The sequence below is a fragment of the Enoplosus armatus genome, chromosome 8 (genome assembly GCF_043641665.1).
Source record: "Enoplosus armatus isolate fEnoArm2 chromosome 8, fEnoArm2.hap1, whole genome shotgun sequence".
In the NCBI taxonomy this organism is placed as follows: domain Eukaryota; kingdom Metazoa; phylum Chordata; class Actinopteri; order Centrarchiformes; family Enoplosidae; genus Enoplosus; species Enoplosus armatus.
Window position 1 is genome coordinate 3,102,690 of NC_092187.1, and position 26,605 is coordinate 3,129,294.

Below are 26,605 nucleotides of genomic sequence, written 5' to 3' on the forward strand. Positions count from 1 at the left end.
TTCTTTGATATATTTCAAGAACAGGTTTTATTGATGACGCACCCAAACATCTATACTGTAGGAATACCTTCGGTGGGCTAGATTCTCTTATTTACATAACGCTTCCACAAAGTCATACAAATACTCAGTAGGTTTCATGTCAAAGTATAGATATAATACATGGGAACAGGGCACTTAAATGTTTTATTAAGCAACTGTCACAACAAATCTACAAATGAAAATGGAAAATAGAAAAGAAATGACCAGTCGTTAACTACTGCAAAACAAGTCCTACTTCAAAATCTGTACAAGCAAATTCTTGAGTGTCCATGAAATAAGGAGGGAATGCAGCTCTTCTATGTCTCTGAACTCAGGAGTTCTGATAAAGGCAGACGTCTAATGTATTTGACAGTAATTCCAATTAAAGGCAAGGCTGAAATAAAACAAGCAGTTTGTACAGCGAATCTCGTCCTTTTTGTTTGCTGCCTCAAACAAAGGAGAAGTGTGGGACGTGAGGAAGACAGTTTTTCACTTCTCTTGTTTCTTTTGTGGTGGGTTCTCACTTGATGTGGACCACTTTCTCATCCGTTTTTAACCGTTTGCGCCTGGGCTGTACGAAGTCCTCCTCAGAGTCGTCTGTGTCGTCGTCATCTTCCTCCTCCTTTTCCTTTGTGTCCGGGGACTCAGGTTCAGGTGTTTCAGGGAAGCTCTGCCCTGGGAACATGTCCTGCAGCTTCTCCTCAAAGTACAGGCTCACTGCCTTGCCGGATATCGCCATCTCTGATCCCGCCTGCCAGAGGAGGAAGAGTGGTGGTGGGTGGGGGTGGGGGGGGGGGGGGGATATGGAGGAAGCAGGTGTGAGAGTACCATCAAGTAGGAGGAATGAATGGGTTGAAGCAGGGAGGAGGAAGAGGAGAATGAGGAGACAAATTAGATCTGGTTAAGACTCCTGGTGGCAGGGTGGCCCCGGCTCAACCTTGCTGTAGAGCATAGATATCCTGCAGTCCCGCTCCACTGTGGCTCCATGAAGCATTTCCACAATTCAGTTAAGCGTCACAATTTCAATAAGGATGGCTTCAAATACATCCATACAATTTACGGGTCAATTCATAAACCAGTAGGGCTAAAATTAAGTATCTCAGTTTTTAAAAGGTCGTTGAAAACCTGTAATGCCAGATAGAACATGAATATCTGAAACATTTTTAATACCACCGACACATCAAAAACAATTCTGTAAATGTTACACGAAAAGAAAAGCCTCAACATCTATCCAACATCCATTGGCTTCCCTGGTTTCTCAACAGACCGCACACCAACAAACAAAAATTGAGAGAACGAGCTGTAGCCCCCAGGGACCTGGGGTTTGAGTCCGAGACCCCTGATTAAGTTTGTTTGGTCATCTATCTTAACTCTACCGGCACTAAATAACTCAGTTACAACAATAACAATATTTGAACCAGCTACAGGGAGCCCCAAACCCAGGAGCTCACTCATATGAGGAGAAAAGGTGTGATATCATAGCCAGTGCTTGCTTGGTCTTAGAAGGCCAAGAACACCAAACTGAAGTCTGGACTGATGCTCATGCGCAGCTCTTTGTTTACAACGTTCGGAACTTAAATGAACCAAATACTCTGAGGAGCCGTGCAAGCCATGATTCGTTTGGAGCCTCTCACAGTCTCCTTTCACATGCATATTCACTCACATGTGTCTACACTTTACAATCACACACACACAGACATATATATATATACACACACACATATATATGCACATACAGTATATATATATATACATATGTGTGTGTTTGCAGATGTTACATGTTCTCTGCTTGTTTAACTCATGTTACACTGCTGTAGAACAGCATTATACTCTGACATGACCATTCATTCTCATTTTTCAGCTTTATCATATTAAATGAATAGACGTGAAAGTGAAAATACATATGAAATTGAAATAACGTGCATTTAAAAAGAGACAATACAAAGATGACAGTGAGAGGCCCAGAATGAATTCTGGTTGGCATGGCCTGTAACAAAATATAAAACACATCCACATGACACTTGGTTTTGCATCTTAGAATCAACTGTTCATGTGGTCACACCATAAGGGCGAGATTAAACTAGAAAAGAAGGGATTCGTACGACATGTTGTCCAACCAAGGCGGAGTGAAAAGCCGGCTGTCAGGGATAACATTTTCAGAAAGTCTCTACAGGAGGAAATTCATAGTGTTGCACTCCATTGTAAACATGAAAAGTACCACTAATAATTGTTTAACAAATGAAACAAAAAGAGCACTAGGAAGAGAAGTTCAAACTCAGCGTAACTTCTCATCTGCACACAGCTGGCCAATCACGGCGTGAAGTGGGTGTGAATGTCAGTGTGTCTGTTTCGGAAAAGTTGCTGAAATGGTTTGACACGGCACCCTCTAATCTGACGTCAGGGAGGTTTGAGGGGCTATCCAACCATCTGACAAGCAGTTCTGAAGAAGTTTACTGGCCCCTTAAATGGACTGGTTTCAACGCCTCTGAAGTAGTAACACCCTGTACTCTACCATATGGTTCTTACCACCTTTCCTTAAGATGAAATGGGAAGACAAGACATTTTTATAGTTTGAAGCCGTAAGACTGACCAAGTCTGCTGCTCATGAATTGTCTATGCTACGATGAAGGGCAAAAACATTTCTTGGAGCCTCAGTGGGAGGGCACAGGACATCTGTACTCCATTTGAAACGGCTTACCTGCGTATTAATCTGTTTCTCCTCATCATAAACCTGGATTATTCGAGACATCTAAAAAGGGGCAATAACATTACAACAAACACAGTGAAGCAGCAGGGGGAAAGAAAAGAGTTCACAGCACAGGCAGGTTACATAATGACCGATCAGAAATCTGTTTACGGCCTACTGTGCTCAAGCCTACGAGGAGTGCATCACCACGCAGTTTCTGCAGAAATGAACAGCAAATACAGTCTGCACTCAGTCTTGGGTCTTCTGAAGTCCATTTAGAAACACAGGCTACAGGAAACTACAGGGAACGTGTGAGATAATTTACTTCTTCTCTAGTGTATCCATCTAGTTCACTTTTCTGGTTCACATGCAACGACACATTTCCTGTTTTACCCAACATCAGCTCTTACAATTCTGTTCTTTGATGGGTTTTTTGTTTTTTTTACTACTTATGTGTAAATAAATGCATTATTTAAAGGTTCTATATGTTGATAGTATGTGTCGAGAATGTTGTCTTTACAACTGATATAATCACAGGAATGAATCAATCATAGATAATGTAACTGTAGCTTCCTGAACATAGCTTGTTGTTAAGGGAAAGTGTCTCTGAGAATGCTATTATCATTATCAAAGGCTTCAATTAACCAGTGCTTTAAATAAGCTGCTCTCCAACGCTCTCCATCACAGTTTCTGATAGTTCTTGTCAAGTTTTTTGTTTCTTTCGTCTATACAATTGGTTTAAAGGAAGGCCTTTCTTGACAGGTACAGCATTCAACAGGACAGCCATTCTTAGTTGATGTCCTATATTTTGTTGGTACTAGTGCATCAGAACCGTTATTGCCTACCAAACACTGACAGATCAGACGAGAATTGTTTGACAGGTTTTAAAGCCTCCAGTTCTGGAAGACGGAACAATGAAAAGAGCTTCCTTTATAAGTGTTGCTGTGCCCTATGTTACCTGAATGGTCACATGAGTATTTACGCACTAATTAATGACTTACTAATTAATCTACTTACATTACAGTGATGATGTCCTGCTGAAATGTCTTTTGTTAAGTCATGCAAACTAAAATCGCAAGCTGTATCGAGCATTACCAACATCCTTCTCAAGTGAGAAGCCTGCTCGCTGTTAATTACATAATAACGTCATACGTATGCTGAGGTCCTGAAAGGCTCACAGCCTTTACGATCAACATAGCCAAATTAAGTGATGTCTCAGGGTGGTCTGGGTTGTCTTTCCAGACATTGTTCACTTCTTGATAAAATAGAAGAAAGCTCCCTCAGGTGGTTGGAAGCTATAATACACAATCACATACAGTATACTTTACAGTAGACCCATCTAGATGACACATCAAGCAAGACTGTGTTCCCTTACACACAGAGGGCACATGATATCATACGCACTTAAACCAGCATCCAAATGTAAAGAATCAAACTAAGTACATACAATATACAATGAAATCCACAACTTCCCCCATAGAAGAATATGCTTAAAGATTGAGTGAAATATGAAATAATCAAGTGACAACAGCCATCCATTAAAAACCAAACTTGTGATTTACCAGTGTGATGCAGACAGTGTTAACAGGGTTCAGACAGTGTTCCTGCAGCCAGTGTGAAGAGAGCACAGTGACGCTTGTACACCCCATCCTCCAACAGCGTTACGTGTTAGTAGGTGTACAAAACTGTACGCACACTGCAAGCCGTAAGCACCCACTTTTCCAATATCAGGCTGTGTCTTCACATAAGGTTAGACTAATATATTGGTTTGCCAACTCCGGCCTCATTGAAGTGATATGAGATACATAACACTGACATATGAACATTGTTTAATCTAGTCATGTCATTGTTCACTTACATTTTCACACATAATTTAAAGGATTATTGTGTCAGCCTAGTATTTCTTGGGCAGGAACATGGTCAAATTATTCAATCTAAGCTATTTACTAGATGGTGGCAATTTCAACTTCAATTCATATCAGTCTAACCCTTGTCTGCATGCAGACACACAAGCAGATGCCATTCCACAAAGCAGGCTGAAGACTCATGCTGCTCACCTCATTGTAATTTGCACAATTTCTGAAGACCAGACGCATGTCAGACACAAACTCCTGGGTGGACTGGTAGTAGTGGGAGCTCCGTAACTGCAGCTTCTTCTTCACCTTCTTCAGGTCCATGGGCTGCTTGATAATCTTGTAATAGTTCGGCACCTGGTTGAACATAAGTGGGTCAGGCAAAATGTCTAACTGTTTCAGAAGATGGCGAAAGGTTTCTATTTGCCTTTAACATGAGAGGAGGAGGACGATGTGGTGTGCAGTTTGGCAGAAACAACAGAAACACCAACTCCAAAGGCAGTGGAACTGAGGTTTTGGGAAATAGTACGTTTTTTTGGTGTTTGGCTTTGTTGACATAAAGTGGTGTTAATTAGTAGTACAATTGATGCATGAATATTAGCTCTGGCTGGGAATCTTGTGTTCAGAGATTTCCCAGACAGCTGACACCTGGTCAGACCAGACCTGCACTAGAGCTTGTTGTTGCTGAGGAGGAATGCATCTGTTTTTTTTCTTTTAAATGTTGTGGCGATCTCTCTCCATGAGTTCAGAATCATGTGGCTGTCCCTGTGGTCTCTCATGGAGGGGTCGTAGAGATGCTTATAAAAGTGTACCTACTCGGCCAGTCTAGTTTCAAAGGCATCCATGTTGAAATTAAACGCTCAGGGCGTGTCGCCTAGTTCCAAAAATTCAGAGATGCATGACCATGCGCTGTGATAACTTGACCCTTCACGCATGCACAAGATATGCAATTAAGTCATTTTTGGTCATTTCTGTCGAACATAAATCCCACTTTAGGCGATGGAAAAACAAAAGGTTTTTTTTCCTGTGTCATAAATAGTTTGAATGTCTCTTCTCAGTTTCTGGGATCCAGGTACTTTTAGGGCAGAAGAAAAGGTACAAGAGAGAGGATGACCCGACCAGTTTTTAGCACCTGCAGTGCTAGGTGACCTCTAAACAGTAGAGACAGACAGGAAATGTGGGGAGAGAGTAAGGAGGAAGACATGTAAAAAAGGCCCCCAGCCAGAACTGAACTGAGGATGCTGCGGCCATATGGCATGTGCCCCAGACCACCAGACTACAGGGACGCCCATCCACACACTGGAAGTGAGAATGTGTTACAATATTGGAAGTGAGAATGTGTTACAAAAACATTCAGTAAGTGAAAAACAAGAGCATTTCCCACTTTCCCCATGCATGTGGAAAATACTGCAAATATAAATAGAGTCTCTCCTTTCAACCCTCTTCAAAACTCATTAATCAGATGTGATTATGGTTGTCAGGTACCTGCTTTGCCAACATCAGGGATATATGAAATTATGTTAATTTGCCCAGCTCTTCATCACAAGTATGTCTCAAAGGATTTTATAAGTTCATAAAATAATGACCAAGAGCTATCGAATCAATTATTCACCACAGAAAAAAATATTCAAAACAGAATGCAATAAAATAAAACAAAAATAAAATAAAAAATACAAATTTGGTGCTGCAAGTTGTTTTCAGTGCATTTCCAAAAATTGTCCTGGTTTGCAAAAAGGTATCTTGGAATTCAGACCAAAAGCTACAGTTGGTTCCATAATAAAGTAAACAGGCATTTCTTTTTTGCTTTGTAATTTCAAGTGGCAACCATGTCTATTAAAACATCTCTGTGACTGTGTGCAGTCTGTTTGAGCAGAACAACTGCAAAGACCAGAGCTTGACGTGGACTAATGAAATCAAAAGGAAGGAAAGATGAACCTTTGCCACCACATGAGAAAAAGAAGGAAGGGAACAGGACAGAAGATACAGGAACTGTGACATCATCTAGTGGATGATGACTGGCTGATCTGCGTGTGTGTAAGTCATGCAGAGTTACTTACAGAGCTAGGTACGGGTTCCCTGAAGCCCACGCTGAGCTCATGGCAGAAGATGTGCAGCAGGAGGCGTTCACATCTCTGCAGAGGGAGGAGGAGAGAGAATTAGCTGCCTTGTACTAATCATGAAGAGGCCTTTGAGGGTGCGGTAGCTGTACTGACCCTTTGGTCCTCAGTGCTCATGTCCTGCTCTCCATTTTCTTTCCTGCTGTCGTCACAGTACTCTATTTCAGGGTTGGTGAGACTCCGGCAAAACGTGCAGAGAAAGTCACCCCTGAGATGAAAAGAAAAATAAATAAATAAAATCACAGAAGACATTATGTTAGCATTATGTTTCATCTTCCATCTGCATGGTCATTAATAGCAGCCAAAGCCAAATGTTTCAAGAAGATCCAGAACATTCAGAATAATATGGAGTTGTGCATTAAGATATTAGGTTTAGACTGATGTATGTTTCTTTTCTTTTTCTGTTTGCACGTTCCCCTAAATGTTACTATCATACTGGTCATATTCTAATGAACTTGGAGGTGTGTGAGTTTTAAGAGAGTGCCTTGGCAGTGTGCAACAGTAGCTGAACTGTTACAGAAATACACCACCCCTGAAAAATAATCACTTGTACTGATTACTTACTTTGGGAAGATTTTTATGGTGGGTACATGGCATTTCATGTGAAATACTTTGGGACAGCGGTCACAGCACAGCAGGTCACCACCGTTGATACAAACAGCGCACCAGTCTTCATTAGGGTCGTCCTCTTTCCCACCAGAATTGCCTGTTCCAGCCAACGCCCTGCCCCCTTTGGTCTCTGTCCCCTTGTCTAAGTTTCCATTAGTGAGCGGAGTGCTGCTGCCGTTCTCGGAGGACGACGAGGTAATGGAGGTCATAGTGGTAGTGGAAGGAGATGAGGTGGCGACGCTGGAGCCATTTAGTCCAGAACAAGGTGTGTCAGACTGGGGTTCTGTTTTGATGCGCTCCCCTAAAGCCTTGAGAGCATCTTGGCCTGTAGATACGACTCCCAATACAGGGAGGGGGCTGTTCTCCGGATTGCTCATCTGGGGGAAAATACACGCAAAAATATTAGACCAAAGATTGAACGTTTGTCTGTTTTGGGTAAGATCATGATTTAACAAACAATGTCATCGTATTTTGTTGACGTACTTTTCCTACAACCCTCCAAATCGGTCTTCCTGCACTATTGGACTTTATCCCTACAATAAGCTTTGGAAGGAGATTCCTTGCGACAGGGTGAGCCATATCATGATGTAAACCACAAGCTCAATGCAGTACAGATAACCAGCTACCAACAAGTATGGCAGTATGCGTAGTATGACGTCATCACATTCCCAAAACCTACGGCTTGTTAATGGAATAAAGAACAATATACATACCATGCAGGCACTCCTTCCAGCATCTTTCCCCTGTTCCGTCTTCAGAGAGGAAGCTGGACAGCTAAAGCTTTCGTCTGTACCGGGCTCCTGCTTCACCCTCACCTGCTCCACCGCAGCGCCACCTCCTGGTCCCGCCCTCCCCGCAGAGCTACAACTTAGGCAAACAAACAAACAAACCATGAGGGAAATTTTTAATGCAATTGTTTGAATTTATGAACAACATCAAACCAATTACCTACTAACTATGACTATACGTGTTAAGTTCACTGAGACTGCACAGGTATAATAACTGCAGTGACTTCAGTCCCTATGTCGAGCACATGACAAACATACAGCGTTTGCTTGTTTCATTTGGCCCATTAGCTCATTAGCTACAAAATGAATAATGGCCCAGCAAGGTATTAGTGTTTAACAAAGTATGTAAAGCAAGGCTGAACTGAACTGACGCATTTCTAAAGGGGGTTTGGTGATTTTTTTATGTGACACAGAAGAGTATTGGCATTACTGAGGCTGCTGATTTTCAAGCGCCAGGTTTAAGCTGCAACACAAAAGGGATCAAAACAAATTGTCAAAATACAAACGTGGCAGGACCTCGCCTGTATTGATCATTGCTTAATATTTGCATGACCTCGCTCATGTCACTCTGACCAATTAAGTTTTAGCAACGTCACTCACTCGTGTGCGTTTTCCCCTCTACCTCAGCATTGGCTGAGTTTTATCTGCTGCCATTTTTAACCTAGTAGGTAAGTAATAAAGGCGTCAAGGTGTAAACACAAAGTCCTCTGGTGTTGGGTGATCAAATTAAACCAGTAACCACTGAGTGAACAATTAACTGTTTGCCTCATTATCACATTCTGCTACATTTACCGGACTAGTGACAAATTAAAAGCTTGGTCAAGTTTGATTATTAAATCCTTTAACTTGGACTCTGTTGTGTTAATATTTTCTAGAAATTGTAACAGGGTGTTCTGCTAGTAAAATACCTTCATATCGTCTTACCTGCCTCTGCTGCCTGTGCTGGACGTACTAGAAGGTCGTGCCGGTGTGTGAGCATTCGACAGACCTGCAGACAGAAATGAGACAGGAAACAGCACTGATCACGTCTTAATGTTATCATGAATCTGATTAGAACAACATTAGAAAGCTAGATAAAGCATGAAAAACACTTAATCAGGATGCTCTGTTAGATGTAAATGGCGTTGATGAGAATGGGGGTCCCTCTCTCTGAACATGTGGGTACCTGAAGATCCAGAGGAGTGCGTGGACAGTCCAGGTGAGGGGTTCATGTCCACTGAGCCAAGTTGATGCTGCGTGCTGGCTGTGATGTAACGAGACAGGAGGTGTCCAAGGTTGCTGGAACCTGCGTCCTCCAGCTAGTGATGCCAGAGAAGCAGAGTGGCAGGGAAAATATCAACAGAGAATCAAGAGTTCAATGGACTTTTGTAAAGGAATACATTTAATGAAAACATGACTCTCAACCAGGGAAAACATTACCAGCCAAAAGGCAAATATTGGGACATTTGGTGTTGTTACATTCGTCTACTCCTGCACCACATCAGAATTTATAGATATGTTTCTCCATACCTTTCCCAGTCAATGGTACATTTTACACATGTATGTAAATTCATGTATTTGCTTATGTTGCTTCTATAATGCATACATTTTATTTTATAATTTCTCTAAATATTGTACATTCTTCTTGGTCTCAAAATGCTGTACTGTTCATCATAATGCCAATGATATGATACACTTAAATAGATACATTTACATTTGATATGTTTTCTTAATTGATAGAATTGTTGATAATGTTATATTTCTGTCATTTTCATTTGAAAATCAATTTGGCTGACAAAAATCTAAAAATGGCAGGAGAATGAGAAGAAAATGTTTGGGATCCTACGCCGGCTCAAACAAACATACATTGTTAGATTGTGCGCACCTGAATGGGCGGGATCTCAGGTAGGCAGGGCAGGTTCTCAGGATTGGTGACGGAGGGGATGAGCTCAATGGGACCTATGATGGGGCTGGCCGGGCCTCGGTGAGCATGGGCACCGGCCATACTGGCACTGGTGGGACTTGTGGGGTTGGCATTATGGAGGGATGCCACCGGAAAAGGGCCCGCATGCCCTGGGTTTGAATGCTGCACAGAAAAAGAGAGGGAGGGATGGAGGACAATAACGGGAAGGAAGAAAGAAACAGGAAGGGAAGAAAAGATTAAGGACAGGAACAAAGAGGCAGATCATTCACTGAGTTTTATCACATATTCTTTGTTGTGAAAACAACATGGTTGCATGATCATGCATTTGGGTGACAACACATGCTGCACAACACACAAATGACAAAGTAGGAAAAGGTGCCAAACCCCTGATTGCAGTAAGAAACGAAACCTTTGGTGGCTCATCTCAGATTCTATAGACATCTGGACACAAAGAAAAAGGGGCTGGATGTATTGGAGGTGTTTCTTAACTAGTCTTACATGCAGGCAGTAAATGTACTTTTTCATACTGTACACGTTATTTGACTAGAGCAAATAATCAGCTTTATATGTATAGACACATTGGCAAGGCAGTGCGAAGCAGGGCTGAATGAGGAAACAGTGCATTTGCTCCCTGCTATGAAAACCCATGTAAAACAACTTTTTTTAAATCCAATGCCTCTGTTGGCTCGTCCGCGTCTTGGAAATTCAGTTATGCCAGTATTTAAATGAAATAATTGAATCAAATTCAAATTGAATTTGCCATTTTGTGTGCACAAAATTAAAATGAAAAAAGACACTTTTCATTAATTATAATACTTTTATTACTACTAAAAATTTTTTATCAAAACTCCACTTACAAATAGTTTGCAGTACACTCTCAAGTTTAACCCTGCCATAATTATACTGAAACTGAATGTGAAATACACTATGCATTTTAATTTTCAAATTAAATCAAGTTTTAGACCTCTAGTAAAACCCTCACCAGGGCCAGATGGGTTCAGGTCCCCTAGTTCCATAGTAAATACACTACTAGATGTTCAGAGTCTGGTATGTTGTAGATTTATTGAAGAGTAAAACAGAGTACAATAAATCGAGCTGGTCCCGGGAGCAATTGAACTGGCTCTTTTTGTGCCTATACTTTTATTCCAGAATATGCGCCACCTGTTGTGGACCTTGTAGTATGTACCCACCTCCTGGTTGCATTCAATGTTTCTCTCATGTCAGGTGTTTTCTGCCCAAATACAATGGTATCTACATCATTATAATCTGGAACATACTTGATACAACAGAAACAACTGGCTTACTGATCTATTGGTGTCTTATCTAACATTCCTCAAGCCTTGCAACAGCTTGTTATAACTACACTATGTGCTCAACATGCCCTTGAGTTTTCCATTCTCATTCATCATTATGTTTCAACCTGTTAACAATCATTATTACACAAAAAATGTAATGCGAAAAAAATCCCACACGCTCTGGAGCTGTTTTTCTATAAGCGGGTGCCCATCTTGTGTACCTCGTGTGCACGCAGGTGACACTGGATTTAAAATACTTACAAAATGTAAATACAAACTGGACTTTTGCATTTAAATATTTGAACATTTGAATTCTATTAAAAATGGTAGCTCTGACAGCGGTTTGCATTTCCATTTGAACAAGAGCAGCAATCCCCCAGGCTTGTTTTGAAGAAAAAGAAGAAACATTTAATCTGGATCAGAGTGATCTGGATTTGGAAATCCCATTTTTTCTAACCAGGATCAGGTAATCTGTCTTACTTTTGTATCGGTTTTTCAAAGAAAATTGGATTGGGATCACCCTGAACCAAAATCCAATGTTTTAGAATCACCAAATCCAGATTACCAGTGCTCTGAATGGTAACAACAGGTAACAGCCAGCAGGGGGCCCCTTTAAGTGTTTTTAATTGAAGCGACAGACTACAATACCAACATGCTCTTCCATATTTAGTACCTTTTAAATTGTCAGACTTTTCAGCTGATCCACAATAAGTAACTTAGTAACATATGAATTTACCACAAATACACATTTTTAACACAAATTGAAGAAACTGAATGTCCACTGACCAAATGTGGGATGAGGGATCCAATTAACTACTCCTTGACTGTTTCATCAAAACTACTTTTGACTGTTTCATCTCTGACGATTGTTTCATTGTAAATATGTGATACAGTGTTCAATGACAATTAAAAGAACTACATATATTTTAGATTTACTTAAATGGCTTATTATGCAGCCTATTTTTTTACTTCATCACAGTAATAGCTAAAAACATCAAGTGCAAGATATAAATAAATGTATCTAAACTAATCATTCAAGTGTATTTTTGATCAATTTCAAGGTTTTTATGACATTTTGATGAATTCACCCTGCTGGGATCAGAATAATCCTGTTTTTTGGATCAAAGTGATCTCAATCTTACAAACACAATCCATTTTCAAGATTTGATCCAATCCGATCAGATTACTTTTGAAGAACAGATCAAAACTAGTGGGATATAACATCTAATAGCCCTTTTCCACTGCAGGAAACAAACACTTCACAAAACGTAATGTAATTTGCAGCCATTTTCGTGGGCTACGGTTTGGTTTCCATAGTAAATTTCAGCACTGCTCGGTGCAAAATGGTGCAAATTAGTTTGACACACCGAATACCTTTGTGGGCCACCGACCTGCTTGTGCATGCCCCAGCAGTGAACTGGATTTTCCATAAGGATATAACCTTGCATCTCATGTTCATACAAACATGAAAGAAAATCAATAGCAGTATTTGCACCACATCATCTACTGTTGTCTGTCACATTCATTTGGAGTTGTGTGTGTTTTTGGTCACCTGATGAACGCAAGTCCAGTATACATTCTCCTTTAGTTCTATTTTTGGTCTCTTCCAACTCCTGAGGGGAGTATCTGGCTCTTTCTCTGCTAAATGCTCCACTTTGTTCAACAACTAAGTTGCTAACTGTGTCTGTCTTCTGAATGCAAAGACCTATTCCACTTTAAATTTCAATGCAGTTACAGTATAGTTATACTTAGGAGTAACCTGTTTGTCAATTTGTCAATGGAGTTTTCAATTTAATTTGGACAGTATTACTGCATTTTCTAAACAGGATTTTTCAGTTTAAATTTTTCCATCATACACATACGGCTTATGAAATTTCACTTTGATTAAATGATTCTATTTCACTACTGGCAGCTCTGAACTCAGTACTTTAGAAACTTTAGATGGACAGTAGTGCCACCAGCCTTCTTTCCAAGCATATCCGTCTAACAATTTCACAACTGGTCAGCCATCAGAATTAGCATAACTTCAGACCTAAAAAGCATTGGCTGACCAATACTGAATTTTTCAATATTGATACCAATTTTTACCAAATCTTTTTATCAATAAAGTTTTTAAAAACTCAACAATAACTGAGCCGATATTTGTGTTTTTCACACATTTTTGATGAGGTTTTTTAAAGAATACTGAGTGGGACATTTTACAGTTGAAAAATAGACCTGTTAGCGCTCTCTGGTGGACAAACTATGATGACCTTATTCTTAACAAACTCCACAATAAAACCACAATAAAACCCACAAACAAGAAAATAGATATACCTGTTGGAGCCTGGCTGCTCCTAAATCCTAACTACTAGGTGCTAAAAAGCCAAATAAAACCTTACTTCCATGTCTGTTGGTAATTATTTTCTTTCTTTTTTTGCGTTAGATATATTAGATAGAAAAGGATGCACAAACAATATACTGCAAATACTAAGATTTCTTTCTTAGAAAGGCTGTTTGGCTGCTTCAGACCAGCCTTGCCCTGTGTACCTATACTGTACAGTAAGTGCTATCACAGTAGAGTCTTTTAACACACATCAGTGCATCAATTTTAGTTTATCCAACATTTACAGCAACAAATGTTTTACACAAAAAACACAAAAACATTCCATGTAAAATCCAAACAGTCAAAATATGCTGTAAAATACCCAAATGACATCTGTTTATCTACTTTCCATACAGTGAAACTGGAGTGCACTTGTACTAACCTGTCTCTGTAGCTGAGGCTGCATCATGGGGGGATACTGCTGTCCGTTATGTCTCGTCTGAGCCGTGGGCATTCGACCCTGCGGTGGACCCGGGAGACGCATGTGGTGGGAGGAAGGGTACATAGGTGGACCTGGCCCGCCATTCATACCCCCAGGCCCTCTCGGTAGCTGCTGCATACTGATGAGCCTTGGAGGCTGTCAAAATCAAAAACATACCCAGATAGTGTGAAAATCTGATCGTTGGATAAACACAACCACGGCAATTTATGCAGTTGTCGATCTACAGAAAACAAATTTAAGACCTGAATTATCAAGTCACCACTTCAGTCATTTATCCTTATAAATACCAAATATTCACTGGTTAACAACACTAAATCATATATTTGGGAGATTTTGACTGCTGATTGGACAAATTAAGTGATCTTAAGAGGTCACTTTGGGTTCCTGTCAATCTAAAACTGTATGTTCCCAAAACTAATTTTAAAACAAAGATCTTATACCTAGTACCTACCAAATAATAATAATAATAATAAAAATAATGATAATGAAAATAATTGTTTGCTGCACCAAGAATAACATATTTCTCCTAATATTTTGACAAGTCACTAGAGTGACTGATTGGAGCACAGGTTTGCATTCCCTTCCACGATGGTACATTGATTGGTGAGTTTTCCACACCTGCTGTGCCATGGGTGGGCCAGCCTGTCTGGTGTGCTGCTGGGACATTTGGGAGGCGATGCGCATCTGTTGCTGGATCTGCTGCTGGTGCTGGTGCTGCTGCTGGTGCTGCTGGTGCTGCTGCTGGTGCTGTTGTTGCTGCTGCTTCTGCTGTGCATAGGCCGCCTGCTGCATGTGCTGCAGCCGGAGCTGGGCCAGGTTGATCTGGCCCTGGTGTTTGCCTGGGTGACTTTGGCCTGGTGAAATGGGTGGCCCTCCTACCATCACATTGGGCGGTTGCGCAGCTGGAGGTGGCTTCTCAATTACCAAATTACCTACAATAAGAGGAAGAGGGATGACAGTAAGCATAATTTAAAGTGGACATGCTCTAGAAATATTTCTTTATATCATTTATGCGGAAAGGCACATCAATCAATTGCTTGCAGCTTAATTTTCATGCTGTTTATGCCCACTACCAAATTAAAACTGTTCTCAGTCTTAAGTTTGATTAGAATAAATCAATAACAAACGGAAAGTCAATATTTAAGACAGAGAAATATTGACTAATGCGGGATAATAAGGCAATGGGCCTCTCTCACCTAGATTCACCACATTTTTGGCCCAGAAGGTGGGGTCACAGAAGAAGCGCACAACTCCATTGGCCTGGGGCGCTGGCTCCAGTCTAGCCTTGAAGAGCTGGCGAAGCTGGAACAGGATCTACAAACACACACACACACACACACACACACACACACACACACACACACACACACCACACACACCACACACACCACAAACACAATCATTTTCTCTGGTTACTGAGCCTGGCTATATTGAAGCAACAAACAGCTCATTTATCAACATGCCCTTTGGGAGCATTACTCCACATTCCCACAATAACATTATCTCAATGATCTAATTTGCTGACTGTCTTGTGGTAAGTAGTCAAATCCACAATCCAAATCAGAAGATTCTGCAACGTCACCAATAGATCTAGAAAAGGGCAGGCCAGTAGTATACTCCAAACAAATGTTTATTGCTCTCCACACCTGATGACGATGACAAGGTCACAAGTTGTGTTGGAAGCAGACAAAACTCAAATGTTCCTCAAAACAAGAGTCTAACACTAAAACTAGCATAATATACAGTTTCTGTATAGCAAACAATTGGAATCCAACCAAAGCCAAATGCCGCGCTTTTTTGTAATCACTTTCGTCTGTCAAACTGCTGAACATCTGGGGCTCATGGGAAACATACCAGCCTCTTGCTGTAGAGTAGCGCAGTGCTGCTGCCAGTAGTGATGGCCCAGTGGCAGAAGTTGAGCACATGGTGGATCTGTTGGGCCAGCAGGGTGGTATCCTTATGCTGAGCCACAAGCCTCATACTGCGCTCTTTGGTCACACTCTAGACAGAAAGTGAGATTACCCTGGTTATGGAACTGCCACAAAGAGAGCCTGAACACCATAGTTTGATGAATCCAGAATGTCGGCATATGCATAGAGATGGATTAGATGATTAAAATGTAATGATCCCCATTGGGAGCCTGGGTTACTGCAGCAGTCGATAATAGAATGCAGCAAAGACAAACAATTCAATAAATAAGAGCACAGCAAATGGGAAAGTCAAGCATATAACATATAGCAAACGGGATTCAAAGATACACAGACGGGGGGGAAAAACAAAATCACAGCAACGCTATTAAAGCAGTAGACATGAGAAAGAAGAAATATGTGTCATGGATTGTGTATGAGAATAGAAAGCATCACAACATCAAAATATATTCAATATCTATAATAAATGACAGATAAATGTGTTGTTGGATGTTATCATGACTGTGTGTTCTAAGTCCAGACACACAAACTACACAAAAGCTTTTTGCAAAGCTTTTCAATATGTGGTGTAATTACAGTGAAATGAGTATGTTTCAGTGCAGCGAGTCAAAAGACACAGTCTGAGCTTGCATACAGAACACAGAAACTATTGTTTTAAATCCACTACAATAAATGTACGAATTATCATTCTAGGTGATTACCTCCAACTGCTGCAGCAAGGACTTGCCCTTCTTGTTGATCTCATTAATAAGAGTAAATACTGCGATTTTGATCTCGTGCTCCACCTTCCTATGTGTCTCATTCAGCTCTTTTAACCTGGATGAAAAAAGAAGACAGTAAAACATTAAGACACACTAGCCACCAGAACACATGCTGACTGCATATGTCAGCCCATTGACATGGGTATTAACATGCAGAAACTATGTCAATGGGCAGCACAGGGGAGGAAGCCAGTGATTAAAAAAAATCTCACCTGCTTTGCACCTGAGACACAGAATAATGGACATAGTTCTTCTTTTCCTGTAGTTTGGCCACGCTGGTCTCAATGATGCCTTTCTGGTTCTGAAAAGCCTCCTCCAGGAACTGGTACCTGAGGGTTGAGGGGCAACACTCTTTTAGTAACCAACAACTTTTGATAAACTGAATGACCGTGAACTTCTAGTTGTGTTAAACAATAAGGAATAGGGTCAAAAACTAAATGATGATTCTAGGGGGAAACTTTAATTGAAAGTACTGAAGAACCATGCAGAAATGCAATTACTGTCTCTTGCTGTCAAGTGTAAAATATTTATGAGAATCTTTGCTTTGTGGTGGGTAATAGCAGTATTCATCTTCTGTCTTACCAGGTGGGAGCCTCCATTCACATTGCAAGATGTAATTCAGTCCCTGATTAGATAACTAAAATGAAAAACAAGCAGGGTTCCAGATTCAAACCACAACGATTTCAAACTACTGGTATCATCTACCAATGGCTTTGTGGGAAACCAACCTTATGCTTATGATTTTATATTGTGTTCTAAATATAGAGTTTCCTGCTGAACAGCAAGTGCTGAAGATCAGAAGTCCAGGTCTGGGCCAGAGTTTGAGTCTGGACCTCTTCACCAACACTTAGTCTTCTGTAGGATTGAGTAGCTCTTGGAGTCTCAAACAGGTTCAAAGGATTCACTGGAGATGCAATAGAGTTTTATTCTTCAACAGAGATAAAAACTCGCCCCAGTCCCGGAATCTGACTGGGGAAACGTGCACAAGTTCTTATATCGTCCAACAATTCGTGCCTTCTGGTGTTTTTTCTCCACCCCTTTTCTAAAAATAATTCATTGTTGCTGGGTAAATATTGGTGTAATTTCTCCCAAATTTGGGATGGTCCAGCCCCCTGCCCAGGTACGTCTCTGATTCCAATATGTTAGGGATTTTTTGGGTGCTTTACCACTTGGCAGAGATATTGCTGACCCGGGTATCGGAGGCCTAATTATTTTGAATTTACAGCCCGCACAGCTAGCACGGGTATCGGTTGGCTCCCTGCGTTACTGATTTGATTGACACCTTGAGAGGATTTGAAGATTTGACAACAAATACACTTGTGGCCAATGGCACAACAAGCACATATAGATATATAGAATAGAATTGGATATGTTGTGATCCCATTGTTGGATTTTAGTCGCATTTTTGTCTATTGTATTCCATGTAAATGACCAGCTCTCTGTCCATTTACTGTAAATACCACTGAAATACCATGGGGGTGTCTCTCTTTAAATGTCTTCTCCTGACGTTTTTTTTTACCATTTCTTCCCCCATATGTCGGGAAGTGTTGTCAATGTGGTCTTGTAAAGCCCATTGAGACACTGCATGTGATACTGAGCTACACAAATGAATGTGAGTTGACAAAGCATAATGTGGGAAAAGATTATTCAGACAGGACTACATTGTTGTCCTTGTATTACCTCTACTAAGGAGGTGACTAATGTGACTGCTTTGTAAATCTCTTTGTTTATGACCAACACACATCTTGAAATCTGATGGTTGGATAGGCATACAATGTGGTGTGCACATTCACACTCCCAGTTCACTGTAATGGATTACCTATCTAAAGCATGTTTCAGCTCTGTGTAACTGATTTCCATATTGTACTGAAATAAGCTGAAACCAATGGCTGCCTGCAGGGTAATCAATCAAAAGCCTTATGGTATACTGTGAGAAATTGTCAGGAGTAACATTAAGTATATGCCAATGGTAATTAATGGCCTAAAACATGCCAAACCAGTATACAAAATAGATATGTGGGATGTGTTAGATGCTGAGCTACCTGTGCTCCTTGTGCTCCAGCAGCTGGCAGTCTCTACAGGTCAAAGTGTCACAGGTCTCACAGAAAAGCTTCAGTGGCTCCTGCTTGTGGATGGGACAGAAAACAGGCCGCTGTCCTGGCGTAGTAACAGACTCTATAGACACACAGGAGATAAGACACCACCGATGCTTAATTGGAAAGAGAGAAATAAATAGAGGCAAAGTATTCAAAGAAACCAGTGAATTAAAGACAGAACAAAAGAAAGACAAAAATAGAAAAAAACAGTCATGTCAAAGCCCCAGTACTTGTCTGGTCAGAGCCTCAGGATGTATGGTCCCCCAGCTAGAGGTACCATCTAAGTAACCAGACTCTGCAGCACTGTTACCATGGCAACAGCCTATCAGCAGCACCACATTCACTGTGCTTCAACTAGGGTTTGTCTTACTGAGGCTTTTGCAGTTTTAGTTTCAGTAAACATGGGTCGGTCCTTCAGTGTGAATGTCAGCCATCTTACCAGAGGCAGCGTCAGCATCCTCCTTTGTGTGAATCTTGTGGTCCTTGGTAATTTTGACCCTCTGGTGGGCCTCCACGCAGGTCTTACACAGCCATTCTCCACACTCCACACAAAAGCCTATGGTTCCTGCATTGTCCTCACAACTTGTGCACACCTTGAGAAGAGAACACCAATAAGCATCTAAAAGAATTCTACATGTGACTCATAGTCTCTCCAGAAAATATTGGTGCTGAATGATACAGCTCATACGAGCGAGTGCTCAGATCATCAAATGATGTTGCCTCGATAGTGATACAGTACTAACCCGATGTAAAACATTTCCAGGCTGAAGAAAAATGTCTGATGTCAAAGTGCTAACTTACTAATGTTAGTAGTTCAATGACAGTTGCACCTATTGTTTAGAGCCTAAACTACCTGTTTACTGAAGTTCTGTTACACTACATAAATAATTCTGATTGAAATACTTACAGCAAAAAGCAGTCCATAATAAACTGTATAAAGAGTATGAATTTTGTTTAAAAACGACATAAGCAACATGTGTGTGTGATATGTAACCCTCATTAGAAAATAAAATATCAGAACCCCAAGGTTATGCTGAGATCTACGGAAGCCGAGAATGGCCGTGCTTGCAATTACTTTTTTTAATGCCATTATCTTGAGATCACGAGTTAATTATTTTGTCATCTCCATAAAACGAGCTTTGTTATCTCGAGATAACGAGATAATCAAGCTGTCATCACGAGAAAACAAAAGGTTGTTTCCTCTTATTAGCCTACTTTTAATGTTTATCAGAGGACACGATGTGCCATGTCAGTGTGCACTGATGGCATGCTGACAGTGTAGCAACTGATTTAAGCTGAAAATGTCAAATCAGGAAGTACCCATTACTGATCAACGCATCAGACTGTACTTCAATCGAGGTCTAACACAGGCAGAAATTGCATTGTGTTTTTCTGTTAGAGATAACATTCAGATCAATCCTTGTAATTCAAGGAGAAACCTAAGAGATAAATTAACCCGTTATCACGGAGAAAACGAGCTTTGTTATCTCGAGATAACAAAATAATTAACTTGTGATCTCGAGATAACAGCATTAAAAAAAATAATTGCAAACGCGGCCGTTCCCTCTAAACAGCAGAGGAAAGCCTACATGGCAAAGCATTGATGTGGATACACTTAAGTACAAAACACCATGGCTACAAGTCCAACCGCTTTACCTGTGCAGCCTTTTCATCAGACGTGCTGGTGGCTTCTGTGGTATCTTTGACAAAGTAGTTGTCAATAATGTCACTCTGTTTGTAGTCCTGGTGGCACACCGAACAGCGCATAACATTTACTAAAGACAGAGAAGAGGCAGATAATCAGGGGGGACACGAGTCAAACTGGGCCACAAATTCAATGCTTTCATTGATGACTGATCTGTGAAGAAAAGTGGAAACAAAGCCAAACAAGCAGTCTCCATCAAGGACAAGTTCTTATGAAGCCCCCTAACTCTTGGCTAAGAATAGTCCCGCTTCAAACAAAAGATGATTAAGAAGAGGCCTTCAGCAGACTTTCTGCTTATTTCCATAATTTCCTTCAGGTAAATTCCTGTTGTTATTAACAATTCTTGGCACCCAGGGACACCAACTACCTATACATGGGGGCTAATTGATTTAGCGCATGTCTCCAGAAGATTCAATCTCGTCATCCTTGGCATTTTTATTGGAATATTAAATCACATGGCCAAACAACGAGGAGTGTTTCACTTAATCACTTTAGTTGGCTTCGTTAATAGAATTGAATTGGTGCTATAATCATACATACCCCAACAAATAATTAGTTCAGCACATTAACTTTGCCACTTATTTTCTGAAGTCTACTATTATGCACAAGATTAAACTTCACATAAATGTTTTAAATTGAGTCAGCATAATATCGCCCCTCCTCTACCTCATAAATCCATAAACGCCCCCCCCCCCCCCCATCAGCCAGCTGAGGTAAAAACCGGTGTAAGCCGGTTTGAGCCGGTCTACACTGGCTTGAGCAGCATACAGCCAGTTTGTGTAAGCTCCAGCTGCATGGGTCCCCGAGTGATTGGTTGTGAAAGCAGCTGGACTGGGATTATGTTGAGGAACCCACACAACCCCTAAATACACACATATACACACACACATGTACAAAAATACAAAAACAAAATGTATCACACAGCTGTCACTTTGAACTGGAGCAGTCATTGCACAGCTCCAACTCTCAATATAACCCCCCCCCAAAAAAAAAAAAAAAAAATAATAATAATAATCCCCCCCCACCCCCCGCTACAGAAAATATGAAGGGGGAACAAGATTATAATACATATAAAATATAATTGGTTTGACCAAATCAGGCTATTTCTTTGCCAAATACTAATGTAGTCATTATGTCACTGCTAGGTACCACTAGTACAACTGATGAGACTGATAGGCCAGCACAAGCTGCCACCACAGCTTAAACTGAGATCAAGATAATACCAACTCTCCCAGGAATACAAGAGAAGAGAGACATCTCAGGGGACATCACTTATCGTGTAGAAGTGACAGATATAATCACATCTCAACTCTAATTGGTGTTCACTTTCACTTAATCACAACAATATGGAAACCACAAAGTAGATTTAGAGATTTGGCTTCGATGAACCCTGCTACCATATATTTACATTATAATATGAAATGTATTTTAGTCATATTTAAATATCTTCAAATAATATTTATACAACAAAGCAATTAGTAATGCTGTGAGGAACACTTAACATAAAACACTCCTGACACTCCTGACACTCCTGACAGGTACATGTGGATATTCGAAGGCCTATATTAGTAAGGAGGTAAACAACACGTCGCAGTACAAGCTGCTATCAGTTATAACAGCAGGCATGACAAAGGAGAAGTAGAAAGTGAGGATGAATCCATGAACAAATTAGTCAAGTAGGAAACAGTGAAGTTGTTTCTCACCTGGCTTTTACATTTCCTCATTTTATGTGCATGACTACAGAAATAAATAGGCACTTTAACTATTATCTATCATGTAAAAACTTTGGCACTTACCACAAATTCTGATCACTTATCACTACCCAGCTTTTCTCTGACCAGGTAAAGCGCAGAGTTTAAAACGATGAATCAGTAGCCTGGCTAAGTGTTGCCACCGGACAGGGATGACACAATTTGTAATCCTTTATGTGAAGCCATGTTAATCAATGCTATTAACGTAGTTACTAACGTACTTTTTGTAGGATTTAACTGCTATGGTGGAAGTGGTCAATGAATAATTTTCTGAGCTTTCACAAACTGAAGCAACTAGTGTGGAAAAACTGGGCCCGATGCTGTGTAGATCATTATTACGTTCACTGAGAAGTTAAGTAGAGTAGTAGAAGTGTTTTAGTGCTTCCAAAACTCCAGGTGGGGTATGACTGAGTTTTGCAGCAACTGTGGCCAAAGGAACATTTGAAGTGAAAGTCAGATCATATTAACCACATCATCTAAAAGGTAAAGTAGAAAATTCCCCCTAAAAATGACCCCATAAGCAATCCTTTGTGCTGACGGGCAATTCTGTAAATACAATTCAGACCATGTGACACCGAATCTCTCCTGAAACCAATACTAATGTAATTCCTGAAAACAGCATTTAAACCATGTGATATTAAAACTCTTCACGGAGACTAAGACTAATAAAATTAAATCAGGCTTGGTGACAGGTACTGTGAGGAGGTAAAAGTCTACACACATCTACACAAACTGGGGAATAAAGAGTAATATGAGATGTCACCATGAGGTACTTGTAAGACTACACGTGTAATACGACACTTATTTTGTGTAGACTGCCAGTGCTGAGATCGGTTTTAAATGGAAGTCGGGTTCAGTGCGAGCAAAATATATCTTTATTTTTGCTTTAGTCTAAGTTTGCTCTCAGAATGAAGCTGCTGTTGACTGACTCTTTAGCCAGGAGTCTACTAGGCAGACGGTGTGATGTGTGCATCTTTTAAAAGCTGTAAGGTAACAAACATATTGACAAGATAAATGTGTGTATGCACTTACACAGCATTACAAATTATATTGCATTGCATTCACCAAAGAAAAAAATACTGAGACCTTATCTCGTAATTATGACTTTCACATCCCATAGTTACGAGAAAAGAATGTAATAATTGGGAGACCTGGATCTCATAATAACGAGAAAAGGAAAAATTGTGCAGAAACATCTCACAGTCACATTTTGATACATGCCATTTAGACGACCACTTAGCATGTGCACATCTATAACATGCTGTTTACGTGTTTACATGACACTTGGATATATATAGGAGTCTATTAGGAATACTTTTGGTATATATATTCATAATTATTACTGTGTTATTTATACATTTGTCATTAATTATGAATTAAGGTCATCCCTGTTACTAGTTGCCATTGAACATGCAGTGGTTCTCGGTTTGACTAGTAGCCCACAGTGTTTGATCAGCAACCATTCATGTTCATGTCATCTAGCTGTTAATCTACTGAAAAGTATTAAAAGTCATTACAAAAATATAAGTTACTAAATTTCTGGAAGGAGGAAAAACATATAGCAAAAGCCATTGGAAATCAGTCAAATAAATATTGCCCTGCTCTTGACCGAGGCAACTATGAAAGAACATAGCGTGAACCTGTTGCAGATGTTTTCGGCACGATCATTGATTCGGCATATATATATATATATATATACAGTCGCCTTTCCAAAAAACTCAAATGATGTTTTGGTTCACCGCCGCCTGTTCATATCTATTATGGTGGGAGAAGGGATTAACGGTAGGACCAATGATAGGTTCCCAAAGGGAGCTGGGAGTGTATCTAACCACAAACAGACACGCCACCTTCCTCTGCGCAATGCAATAGTCTGAAATCCATCTCCCTGGCCGGTAAGCATCGTGTATTTAGATGAGAAGTCTCAGCTCAACCCCGTTAACAGCCTGCCTCAATTGCCACCGAAAATCAATCAAGTTTACCCCTCCAACTGTTAAAGCACCAACTTTTGACAGCCAGCTATTCATCTTAACTAATATCAGATGACAGCGCGGAGGACCGCTCACAGGTAGATCAAGCTACGTGCTCGTGGAAAAACTCACCTATGTGCGTGTCAGTTTGCCCGTGTGGTCCTGGCACCTGTACGCTTATCTGTCTGTCTGGTTGCGGGATACATTTTAGGCAAAAAGAGTGCAGACAAGGCAGAAGTTTTGGTTCACAGTCTCGGCTCTGCAGACTTTGTTTACACACTGCGCACGTATCCAGTAAATTAATGGGAGCGGATACCGGCGTTGCCGCTGGAGCCGTAGGTGGGGGGGACATTTCAGTGGTGAGTCCGCCAACAGGAGTGTCCCCGGCGGCCAGGGTTTCAGTTGGCTCTGCATTGGTGCTGCTGGTTCCAGCCGGGCTGACGGCGTTGCTAGCGCTACCATTGGCTTCCCCTCCCGCAGCAGCAGCCCCGCCGCTGCTAACGTCCCCTCCGTCGCTGGTGGGTGTAGGTGCCTCATTTGCGTTCTCATGGGACTCTGTTTCTTCGCCGTCCTTTGTATTCGCTTCTATGACTATTACCGCATTTTCGTCTTTCGTCTCTGGCTGCTCGTTTTCCTGAGCTGGAGGTACTGAGTCCGAATTAGCAGACGGTTCCATATCCTCCTCGCCTTTGTTATCCGCCATCTTCCTTCCTCTTTGAACCGCTGCACGTCCTGCGTAACTTCTCGAACTCGGGCTGCGGCCGAATAGTAAAAAAAAAAATACGTCCTATGTCTTTTCCTTGACCTCGATGGAAAACGATATGAGGTCAAGGAAAGGAAAGATGTGAAGGGGAATTCATAAATATATTCACTTGGGGAAAAGACTATATAATTATGCAATGGTGGATGTTAATTGAGGTAGGTCTGTCTGGTTGCTATAAATGTTGCTGTTGCAAGGAATTGTGGGACGGCAGCATCATAAAGTATGGTCCAGTGTACCCTAAGCTAAAGGAGATAAAAATGGAAGCCCTGAAACACCTTTCCTTAGCATTTAGAGAATTCGACCAGCTCTTATCATGGCTGCCACTAAGAAACTTCGAGGTCATTTCACTCAGTTAGGTTAGTTCTCGTTTTACATCCACTGTTAGCAACCTTCCTAAGCAAAAAAGACTATTCGACCGCAGCCCAGGAGTGCGTATGATTACGTCGTGACGTCGACCAAGACACAACTTTGTTTATTATTTGCTTGTTTGCGTGTTTATTTACTCGTTATTAACACACACAACATTTTGTACACGTGTACTACTAAAATGTAACAACAGCAATACAAGAAATCAGAACAATCTAAATTCATCCGTTTGTGAATGCACAAAACATACAATTTATTTATCCAAACATATTTGTGTCACTGTATTGATAAGGTACCGTGATATTGGTATTAGTGTGTTAAACTATGTCTCATCTTATTGTATTCTTTTTTTATTTCATGTTTTTTTTTTGTGACAACTTGTTTTGCTTCCAGTTCTATGCAGTGTAGTAATGTCACAGTACTGTGTAGTGTACAGAGTTTCAGAATTTTCATACTTGCAATGTAAACCTTATATAACCTGCTTTGACAATACTGCATTTATGATGGTCATGACAATAAAGCAAAAATTAAATTGTGTTGTAATATCACAATATGTTGCTTTCATTACTATTTGTCCAATCCCTACACCACAAGAAGAGAGAGAGAGAAAGAAAGCCGGGGAGGGGTTGTGTGTAATTAGCACAGCTGGCCAGCATTTGGGCTTAATGTTTGTCAGCAATTACATCAGCCGCTATGAAATGACAACATGATTGTGTATTTAAATGTAATTTGAAATCAAAACTAATTCAAAAGTATAAAATGTATGTTTGAGCAGACTTTTCTGTGAGTTGTGATTGTATTAGCAAAAAGTCAAACAGCTGACAGTTCAAGAGACAGCTGACAGTGAGAAAAGCTATGCAGCCAATCAGAACAACGTGAATTAGCATAATGAAAGCTGACTGGTTGAGAAGGAGAGTTTACAGGCCAGAGTGAATAATGGCCTTGTCCTAAATGGTATCCTGCTGTGGTTCTTCGCTGAGTCTGCACTTTTAGTAGTGTTGTCAACAATGGTGTGGTGCGGTGCATGAATCCTTAAGGATGCATGGATTTAAAACTGATTCTTGTGATGCCCTTGACATGGTGTCAAGGGGGTTGTTTCCTCTTGGTTCCTGCTCATTGGACTAATATGTTATTTTTGGTTGATAGTTGCCTTTTAAAAGAGTGCTTACATGGCTCATTCTTGCACCATTAA

The 26,605-nt window shown here is 40.6% G+C and overlaps 1 protein-coding gene across 3 annotated transcripts; it reads right to left on the bottom strand.

Annotated features, from left to right (window-relative positions):
- Positions 1-24,987, bottom strand: trim33 (tripartite motif containing 33). 3 transcript variants are annotated; one of them, XM_070910104.1, is made up of 20 exons: positions 24,417-24,987; positions 20,518-20,636; positions 19,301-19,454; positions 18,808-18,940; positions 16,978-17,094; positions 16,706-16,820; positions 15,931-16,077; positions 15,273-15,390; positions 14,695-15,008; positions 14,017-14,211; positions 9,936-10,136; positions 9,237-9,369; positions 8,996-9,059; positions 7,997-8,150; positions 7,239-7,660; positions 6,771-6,882; positions 6,615-6,689; positions 4,762-4,914; positions 2,717-2,767; positions 1-769 (listed from the first exon to the last, which is right to left on the bottom strand). In XM_070910104.1, the coding sequence occupies exons 1-20, from the start codon at positions 24,985-24,987 to the stop codon at positions 539-541; spliced, it is 3,579 nt and encodes a 1,192-aa protein (XP_070766205.1). In that variant the 3' UTR covers positions 1-538. The 3 variants fall into 3 exon arrangements, with proteins under 3 accessions (XP_070766205.1, XP_070766207.1, XP_070766206.1); XM_070910106.1 differs by having other exon boundaries at positions 7,997-8,144; positions 24,417-24,697; XM_070910105.1 differs by lacking the exon at positions 2,717-2,767.
- Between the last annotated feature and the right edge of the window lie 1,618 nt (positions 24,988-26,605).